The sequence below is a fragment of the Enoplosus armatus genome, chromosome 13 (genome assembly GCF_043641665.1).
Source record: "Enoplosus armatus isolate fEnoArm2 chromosome 13, fEnoArm2.hap1, whole genome shotgun sequence".
Lineage (NCBI taxonomy): Eukaryota > Metazoa > Chordata > Actinopteri > Centrarchiformes > Enoplosidae > Enoplosus > Enoplosus armatus.
Window position 1 is genome coordinate 6,673,899 of NC_092192.1, and position 10,475 is coordinate 6,684,373.

Genomic DNA, 10,475 nt, shown 5'->3' on the forward strand with positions numbered 1-10,475 from the left:
TCCTCCTGTGCTCTGGATTTTCCAGTGTACTGGAAACAAGAAGAGTACAATCTCCGATTTTATGTACAATCACTGTATAGTTTTTAAGCATTTGCTCATTTGTTTGGATGTGGCGGAACCTGTAAAATCACTAATCTGTACATAAAGATTTAAAACGATCACTAGAATGATTGCCACATACAGAAAAAGTGACATTTCAGATTAAAGATGTTTTTCATGATTTCACAGGCTAGATAGCAAATACTATAATCTAACAAAGTGAGAACTATCGTTTTGTGGTTGATCGTTTTGTTCGATATGTAAACCAGACACAGTTACCTTAACAAAATATTGTAGAGTGAAAAATCCAGGGAAATAAGTGTGTAGAAAGTGTAAAATAAGAACACTATACCATCGGTTATTACAGTTCCCCTGCCGGAAAGATGATTGTGAAACATAAACAGGAAGCGGCTGGGCAGAGTTTTGGGGAGTTGTTGGACAGCCATTGCAGTGTCGTGGCTCAGTAACAAAACACGAAAAAGGAGAGGAAGACCTGGCGTTTCGCAGGCTCTCTTTTTCCCACCAGGAGACTAAATTACATGACTATAAGAGCGAACACAGTCTGTAAATTAATCTACACCTAAATAACGGGTAAGTTTTTTGATATATTTTCTCAACACTGATCAGAAAAGAGTCTTATGTGACCGTTCGGCATCTCGGCTAGCAAATTATCCCGGCTCCTAACGATGCTACGTTAGCATCGCTAACACCAAGTTGGCTAACTCGCTTATTATCAAAGAGCCTCGAACTGGATTTAAACTGAAGTTGACCCGCTGTTATTTTAACATTCATATTTATTATTGGAAGGAAAATACTCGCTCTATTACAAGTCTCTGGTTTTGTTAGTTACATCGGTGAAGTGTTTCTCTAGCTAACTGCTGATTAGCTAACGTAGCCAGTAACCCCTCGATGCAACGTCGCCTCTGAAGAGAATATGACACGTAGCTAGTGGCTTCCTGCTAGCAAGCCTACTAGCCGGCCTCACCCAAGTTTTACAAAATTACACTCCACATATTTCTGTAACTTTGATATGTGTTGTTATTCTGATATTTAGGCCCTTTTTTAATTTAATTTTTTTTGCCAACACGGAACCTGTCGGAGGCCAATCATCCATGTAACGTTAGCCGTTAAGGTAAAGGTTAGCTTACTTCGCTGCTACGTTGAGAGTGGTTGTGGTAGCTGGACTTGTGTGACAGCCGACTCAAACTGCGTCCAGTGTCTTTCACTGTATTATGGATTCATAATTTTCTCTTGGCATCTATATTGATTCACAACACCTGCCTGAAATCTTACAGTAGCTGGGATTGGTATAGGCCATATCTCCTCAAGGAAAAATGTGTCCTACTATTACTTTAGAGGGTGGATAGTAATGCGGGCAAAACGTGAAGCTTTTGAAGATTTTTGAGTTAGTACACTCCTATTCAGTCATAAACAATCCTGTGCAGAAAGTGTCAACTTAACATTTTAGTCGTCATTAACTCACCTGATAGATTTAATTAATAATAAATGTCTCATTGGTGGTAATTTTAGCTTTCAGATAATTTCTAGCCAAATTCTTCCTGTGCACCTTCAATGATCATAACTTGGCAACCAACAATTCTTGTCACATTTTTTTATTACTGTCACTTTAATGTGGTTTGTCATGCTTGTTGATCAGTTTGCACAATTAAACCCTGTAAACAACAACTCAAGATCAGGTCATACTCTTTCATTGCCACGTTTTTTGTTTGCTGAATTGTTTTAAACTCACAGGTATGTATTGGTCTTATATGAGCCCATATTTGCCTATGGTTGTTGTCAGTTACTGTCAAACTGTTTCACATTCACAGCTACATCACGCCACATGTGGGAGCATCAGTCTGTAATGCCAGCCCACAGTGTCATAGCAGCCAATATGGGCAGGCATGGGAGCCTATGGGACTGGGGTGTAGCAGCCGCTGACGTGTAGTTCAGCTGTATTTGCGTGGTCCTGAACTTTGGCTACCTTATACTTTAGCCCTGGAGTTGTTTGCAAGTTACGTAACTAGGGCAAGAGGTCAGCACCAAGCTTAACAGCTTCGGATGCCTCTGTATCACAGAGAAAAGGCTAGAAAATGAGATGAAGTAGGAAAACGTGTGTGTTTAATGTAGCAGACATCATGGTTTCATGGAGGGGGGGGGGGGCGTTGATGCAACGAAAAGCTTCTCATTTGGTTACGGAGAGAGGAAGTTGCTTTTTGCAGAATTTCATGAGCATGACACTTGCTGAAACATTTGATCACATGTTAAAAGAAGTAGAAAGAAGCTTGTGTGAACTTGAATAACACATTTACAAAACTATAGTTTTTCTTAGGCAGGAACAACAAGCTGTTGCATGTAGTCAGTCAGAGAACTGATGATTTCACACAGTTACAGTAGGTCCTATCTCAGATCCATTTTGTTTTGATTGAAATACAATCTGGTTTATTGTGAAAGGCTAAGACTAGGCTTCATTTCCAAGGCCCTTGCAGATGGGTTTTGTTGAACAAAACACGCACGTTTCCTGTTAAGGAGCTGTCAGATGGTATGTGATCAGTGCTCTGTATCTCCTGTCCTGCTGTCCAAAGGCTCCTACTGGAACAAGCTTATCATTGGCTGTAGAAAGCCAGTCATTGTTCTTATCACCAGATAAGGTTCATAGAGCTGACTGCCATCACTTGTATGAGGTTTGTGGTGAGGGGTGCTGATTGGTTCCTATTGATCTTACTGTCTGTCTCCTGTTGACTGATATTCAGTGTTTTCAGGTGCTTTCCCATATAGGCTGTAGGCATGTAAAATATATGAATATTAAAGCAGATTTAGTCCAACAATGTGCCACTGAAAAAAAGTGTTGTCATCTTTAGATCTGGATATTATTTAGTGAATAACGGTTACTGTTTAAATTGCAGCATTAAGACACTATTCTCACTTGTAGGATAAAAAGTAATCTCAGCAAATATGTACAGGAAGTTACCCATTTAACTTAATATTTACTCTCTTCCCAAGACTTTGAATCTCAAAATGATATATAAAACTTCCACCTCCCCTACCGACCAGCGTTTTGAGCATCTGAACTGTGGAGCATAATGAAAACATTAACCGCCTGCAGTTTCAATGAAGAGTTCAACAGAGATTTTACAGGTGTGCCATGGCAACTCTTTGCACAATCCCCTCAAAAGCTTCCTTTCAAAACAGTTTAATGCTGACACTCATTTGTTTGTGCTTGCTGTACGGTATAGGTAAAACCTCAACAACCTACAAACAAAAATGAAGAAGACTGAAGTTACTGACAAATGTTCAGTTGGAAAGTAATGGAAAAAGGCACAAATATTAGACAACTTGTGTCAGGACACTTTGTCACATGGTTTTGCTTCAGTTTTGCATGATAATGATGGATATTACAGCAAAATAAAATGTCCCTGCCATTTAGTTTCTCCTTCTGTGTACATTCATGTCTTCTTACCTGTGTTTTTTTTTTTCATTTGTTGTTTTTCAGGATTCAACAGCTCCGGATATGTCATTCCTAATTGATTGGATTTATAACGGTTTCAATAGCGTACTACAGTTTTTAGGTGAGTACTGGTGATCAGACTAATTCATATTGAATTAGTGTTGAAAGCTTTAAAAGATTACTGCAAACAGTTGTGACTACTACTAGTAGTATTTTAAGTACATTTTATTTATTAAAATGGTGTTGCCATAGTCTGAACCACAAAGCAGTAAAGCTTTAATTGTTACAACCACTGGTCTGTCTTGCACCTCAGTCCTGAAGTGTTCAGTGAAAAGTGAGGCTAAAAGTGTTGTGTGCAATGGTGGGCTTTGTTCTTTCCATCCCTGTTGTGGTAGAAGTTGATAGAAGTTAGGGTTAGCCGAGTTTCTCTACGAGTTGGTTTGGTTTACATTGTGCCCCAGACTCAAATCTGAAACACAAATACCCTGACAGTTAAGCAGGCACCACTCCCTAACTGCTAATCCACACTACAGGATTTCATGCAATGAAACATTTTCAGCAAAGCAGCCTCCTCAGCTAAAGCCCTTGTCAGTCAAAACGCATCATAATCAAAGACATCACAAGGCCCTTTTCACACTGACCATTGACTAATGTGGTCTGTGTTGTAAGAAATGAATGAATGAATCATCATCACTGGCCACTATTCCTTTTAATGCTTTTGTGTAGTTTGAAACGTACCTTTAAAGCTCCTTGGTAAGAGCACTAACACAAGCTGCCTTATGGGTTTGATTTCCATTGGGGCCACACATGCTACTTTATGTTCCTGTAAAGTGGCTCAGCATCCACCAAATGGCATAGGTTATGTAGGCTTGTGCTGATTGGCAGTCAGGTCAACTGCTGATATTTAGTTCCGATATTAAGGAAATAAATTGTTATAGAAAATAAAATCTCCTCCCTGCTGTGCATTTACAAGAGATGTTTCTGGTGCGAGTGGCATGTCTGCGCACAGTGATGATGATCATTGTTAATCAGCGCAGGTGACTTTGCTCCTTAAGTTAAAGCAACCTGTTTACAATCCCTTTTCCATCTGTCAATCCTGACATTGCATTGTGCAATCTGACAAAACCCTGCATCCCCATTCTCTGTATGCCTGCTCCCCAAATCTTTGCTGTGCGCACCAATGTCCATAGCAATCAGCTGCGTGTGTGTTTGTGTCCACCGGGTCCGTGAGCCACGTGTGAGATTGGCTCTTCTCCCTCTCCACTATCTTTACGCGCCAGGTCTATTTTTGCCAGACTGGCTCACATCTTTGGAGTGTGAAATTCACTTCACTGAATGCATATAAATACCTGTAATTAATTGAGTAAACTAGTTATTCATGTTTGTAAGAGAGATCGAGAGAAGGAGGTTTGTCTACACATGATTTATCACCCCAGATTTTTAAATGTTTGTGACCGATGTGTCCGTCTGAAATCTGGTGGAAAATCTTGTCCTGTGTACCAAGTGTTCATCTCCCCAAAGTGTGCTGTTCTAGTTTCTGTGTTAGAGCTGCTCCTGTGAAGCAGTCGTTCCGGTTCTCCCTGTTAGACAGGTAGCATAGTGCTGTTGTGAGTAATGATGACGTCCAGTTGAGCTGACTCAGTCACAAATTTTACAAATTCACTGGGTATCACTACGCTGACTCAGAGAGTGGTAAACACAAAGTCTTGTAATCTCCTCAGGAAAGATTGTTGAGTGTTCAGTTAGTCGGTATATCCATCTGAGAGAACTGACAATAAGAGAAAAATCTTGTTGGTCTTCCTTTGAACCAGAAAAAAACGTTTGTGCATTTAACATTTTTAAAGTAGTTTTATTGTGAGGATTTGTGCTTCTTATCAACACGACTAAATGTCATTCCTCCATAGAATTACAAATAAACTACTGTTTACTTTTTCCAGCTTCACACAATAGAGTGAACTTGGGCAAGCATGGCTTCAGTTTCTTATTTTATTTAACGTTCATAATGTGAAATAGAGATTAGAGAATGGCAAAATCAGTAGGTGGAGCACAGCCTCTTGTGCTAGTGTTTTCATCGTGCATCAAAGAAACTACTTATATGTGTGAATTAAATATCCGGTATATTGCCTGAGAACAAGTCTGAGCTTGGCAACTCTTTAGTCAAGTGTCACCTTTATGCTTTGAAGATTAGTTTGTTCTCATGTGGTGACGTTTTCTTGTGTGTGAAAGACTAATAATTGTATAATATGATGCAGCCCATCTTAAAGAGATTTCTAGTGTCTTGCGTTCTGAAATGCGTCTGGCTTTGTTTCAGGACTGTACAAGAAATCCGGCAAGTTAGTATTTCTTGGCCTGGACAATGCTGGCAAAACGACACTACTGCACATGCTCAAAGATGACCGAATGGGACAGCATGTGCCAACTTTACATCCAAGTGAGTTGGTGCTACTCTTTCTCACACATGCACATCCACACATTCTCACTCAGTTATGTGTTGAAAGCCATGCGTGCAACCACCGTTGAATGGGTGTGAGCTGTAAGTATGCTATAACTATGTATAACATTTTGGTAATATATTTGCTCATGCTGCACATGTGGAAATACACTAAACTGTGTCTGTGTGACCTTTTGAGCTGCCTGACTTTTCAGATTTGTTCATGATCATTTTCTGTCTTCCTCCAGCTTCGGAAGAGCTGACGATCGCTGGCATGACTTTCACCACCTTTGACCTTGGAGGACACGCACAAGGTATGTTTGTGTATTGTGTATACTAATGTTTTTGGTTCTTTTTGGTCACGGACAGATATCCCTTTTTCACTGCCAATATGATCTGAAAAGAACTGAGTTTTCTGTTAGGCGACATACCTAAACCTGTACCTATACCTGAAACTCTCCTGTTTGTTTGTGTATTGTTTCACACAGCCCGCAGAGTGTGGAAAAACTACCTCCCTGCCATTAATGGCATTGTCTTCCTTGTGGATTGTGCAGACCTCATCAGATTGGCTGAATCAAAAGCAGAACTTGATGTAAGTACCTGCTACCACCGTCGCACTGCAGGGCCGTGTTTTTGACAGCATTGTAAACTCTGTTAAACTTCAGAAATCCACACAAATATTTGTTTTCTGGTGTTTATAGCACCAGCAAAGTTGAGATAGTGGTAGATTTGTCGGTGAATTCTTCTAAATCTGTGGATTTTTTTACTGAAGAGAAACTGCCGACCCAAGTAAGTTGTTACAAAGAAGTAATTAAAATCAGCATTTTAGCTGTGTAGTCCTGATGCAGTGGTCAAACAGCCTTTTAAGTTAGAAAAATTGCAATGATAGCTAATGTGCAGTTTATTAGCTGTTTAATGTTGCATAAAAGGGCAAGATGGGAAAATGTCACATTTCTGGGGGGGCTGACTTTGTCATTAAAATTAAATTTTCTGTTTCCTTATGCACAATGCAGGTGGTGCAAGAATTATTATTAAAGCAAGTGATTCAAAACTCTCAGTCCCTCAGAATCGGAGCAAGGTTTTTTATCTACAGTTACCTTCCACCACCAATGTTAAATAATTGTTCAAAGAGGAATCCATTGCACCGGGGGCAGAGGTACAAATTTCTGCTCTTACGATAGCTCATGAAATACAACGCCCTCTTTGGCATTACTGTATATTGAATAAGCGGGCACAGATCATCACAGCACACATCAATGTCTTGACTTTGTCCCCACTAAAAAAAAAAATCTGTCGGTGCAATTTTTCTCTAAAACTACATTTTTCAGTTCTTAGAGATATCTCAAGTGTAATTCTGGAAAATGTTAGAAATTACAAGTTAAAGTAGAACTACAATACTCACAAAATCACTACTGGACGGAACTAAATATCATTCAAACACCACAGTTTGATGATGTGTAACATAGTGGTATCTGAGGGTAGATTTCGTTGATTATCACCTCTTTAGGATAAAAATGAAAGCCCCATAGTAATATCTAGTCTTCCCTCCCAGGCATTAATGACAGACGAGACCATCGGAAATGTGCCTATCCTGATCCTGGGCAACAAGATCGACAGAACAGATGCCATCAGCGAGGAGAGACTGAGGGAAATGTTTGGATTGTACGGACAGACGACAGGCAAGGTGAGTAGACACAACATTTATCTGATCGTAAGAATTGTAAGTCAGGCAGGTACATAAAACAAATCACTTTCAATTATTGACCAGAGAAAAGATTGCATGAAGATCCAGTGTTGTGCTATGGGAAGATGAGTCCCCCACCCCAATAGACACAATAATAGAAAAGTTATGGTGTCAAAGGAGACTCAAGCCCCTCAGTTGTGGTGAAATGAAATACTGCTGGCTGGTTCATTTGTCAGCTCAACCTTTATAAGATCTATCAAACATCACGTGTAAGGCGGCTGGGCAAAGTATTCTTGCAGGAATTCCCTTCTTAAAACCCTGTTTTGCATATTTACATATTCAAAAAATGCATTTAAACCCAGAGCTCGCTCTTGATCTCCTTACAAATTACAACTCCAAACAATGACCCACATTTTTTGTCTAGAGGACAGCATTACTCTTATTTTCTCAGGAAAAAAAGAAAGTGGGTTTAGTGTGACTTTTATTTCCTGCTTTTCTCTCAGGGCAACATTCCCATGAAGGAGCTGAACACGAGACCACTGGAGGTGTTCATGTGCAGTGTGTTGAAGAGGCAGGGCTACGGCGAGGGCTTCCGCTGGCTGTCCCAGTACATCGACTAAAGCAGCCAAGTCCCGTAACACACCGACACCACCACCACCACCACCATCGGGGGGGCGCTAAACCCAACCACTCGAGACGCCCACCGTTGCCACCAGTACCATCATACTCAGCCCCATGTTTGGTTAAACAAGTCTGCCTCCACCTTCAGAGAAACCAGTACAACTTGATCCCAATAGACTTTTATTGGTCGAACATTTGGTTCCGCACTTACAGAATTCATACCTGTATGCGCGCACACACACACACACACTTGTTTCCATCTGTCTTTTTCTAAGAGAGTAATATAGCATTGGTTCCACAGCAAAGGGTGTTCAAATTCAAACGGATGAATCTTTTCTATATTGTGTCTGTCGTTTGCTGCCCTCTCCCCCTCCCTTCCTGCCATCTGTTGAGTGTGATGATAGACGCATTATAACTGTAAATCTGTATATGATTCCATTGGTATATCAACAATCCCTGATGCCTCTTTCCCCTCTTCAACTCATTTCAAGCAATGAGAGAGAGCAACATAGTTGTATACATTGCAGTACACTTTTTTAACAGTAAGACATTCATTCAACATTGTATTTAATCAACACATTTTGGTTTGTTTTTTTTTTTTCTTTCTTTCTTTCTTTTTTTTTTTATATACATGATTTCAATAAATAAAACGTGTGGCCACGTATACAGCCTTCCCTATAGACGCATGGCTGTTTCACCCATTTAATAAAATGGACCAGTGCATTTATCTCAGCGTATCAGAAATTAGATCAATTTCTTTAGGTTACTCAAAGTTAAAATACTTTTGTTCCAGACTTCTATCGCGTGGGCACAGCAGCATTGAAGGATCCAAGTATTTTGTGGGCTCCCTTTTTTAAAGAGAAGCATGGGGTGGTAGTATAGCAGATGGGAGAAGATTTTTAATAGAAAATAATACTGTCTATAACCCCGGTGAGGTTTGATGAAATCATGTAGATAGCACAATGGTCAGTTGATGCAAAGAAAACTATTTAAGTAAATGAAACTTCGGGATAAAGAGCGTGATAATAACATGCAGTAAGAGATGAAGGGAGGAATAAACAGATGGTTGTAACATCCGGTAATCGTCAATATTAGAAGTCCATCCTACAGATGTATTTTCCAGCGCAGACCTTTTTTACAGGGTGAATCTAGTGACCAAGTGTAGATTACGGAGGACACGGTCCCACAGCGGGAACGGGTAGATAGGCCTAAGGCACCTCTAAGAAAGGGACCATATATATATGAAATGTACATGAACATCGTACATGGATTTTGTATTTATAAGTGGTATCCTTTGATCTATGTGCATTACCAGAAACTATTATGCATGCCTTGTTCTTTTGATTTATAATGACCATTATTCCAGAGAGTACAACATGAGGGAAAAAAAGATGCCAAAATTTACAATGAGAGCTGATTGTCATGTTTTTTTTTTTTTTAACGGAAACAATGGAATTGCGCTTAATACACATTTCTTTCTGTCCCTGTCCCTTTGTGTCTCTTTCATTCCCTCATGACTACGTGATGAGCTGTTCCAAGAAGGGTGGGACTTGCTGTTGTTTGCATCATAAAAAATGTAATAAATGTTTTCAATGAATAACAGGCTTTAACATTGATCAACAATGCAGACTGATTATTTTTTGTCACTTTTCTTTGGTCAGATCAGCCGTGGGAGAAGTATTCAGTTCCTTTACTTATGGAAAACTACCAATACAACAGTATAAAAATACAATGAATAAAGTCCTGCATTTAGTAAAAGTACAAGTATCAGCAAAATGTACTACTGGCATATCCTAGACATTATGCATCAATGTAAAATCTTAATATGAAAAGGTACCAAAGCTGTCAATAAATAGTGTAGTAAAAAGTACAATATTTCCTTCCAAAAATGTAGTGGGAGTAAAGAGTAACGTTAAATGGGAATATCGCCTCAAAATTGTACACAGGTATATTACTTGATGACCATATTTAATTGTTCTTGATCTGACAGTTGTAGCTGGAAGATCTACATTAGACGGTTTGTATGTGGAGCAGGATTACATAGCAACAGTGAACTGTAGAAGTTATGTTAAAAGCATATAGGCACCATACCATTTAGCTTCAATACAAACACTGTACTGTCAGGCCACTGGGTGGTGCACATGACATGGAAAAGTGTATTTTTAGGAGTGCTATACAATTTATCTTCCTTCTTCAAATCAGTGGTTCTCAAACTGGGGGGGGGTAGAGCCACTGCAGGGGGGGTCGTGGAT

At 39.6% G+C, this 10,475-nt stretch overlaps 1 protein-coding gene across 1 annotated transcript; it reads left to right on the plus strand.

Annotated features, from left to right (window-relative positions):
- Window positions 1–495: 495 nt before the first annotated feature.
- sar1b (secretion associated, Ras related GTPase 1B) lies at window positions 496–9,833 on the plus strand. The gene is made up of 7 exons (XM_070916866.1): window positions 496–630; window positions 3,533–3,608; window positions 5,799–5,918; window positions 6,167–6,232; window positions 6,407–6,510; window positions 7,471–7,602; window positions 8,106–9,833. Exons 2-7 carry the CDS (start codon window positions 3,551–3,553, stop codon window positions 8,220–8,222), a joined length of 597 nt encoding a protein of 198 aa, XP_070772967.1. The 5' UTR covers window positions 496–630; window positions 3,533–3,550; the 3' UTR covers window positions 8,223–9,833.
- Window positions 9,834–10,475: the final 642 nt, after the last annotated feature.

Excerpts from the sequence above, each read along its gene's own strand:
- sar1b (XM_070916866.1), top strand. The coding sequence starts at position 3,551 with ATGTCATTCCTAATTGATTGGATTTATAACGGTTTCAATAGCGTACTA. Across the intron at positions 3,609-5,798 it reads TAGCGTACTACAGTTTTTAG|GACTGTACAAGAAATCCGGC; the intron begins GTGAGTACTGGT and ends GCTTTGTTTCAG. Across the intron at positions 6,233-6,406 it reads CCTTGGAGGACACGCACAAG|CCCGCAGAGTGTGGAAAAAC; the intron begins GTATGTTTGTGT and ends TGTTTCACACAG.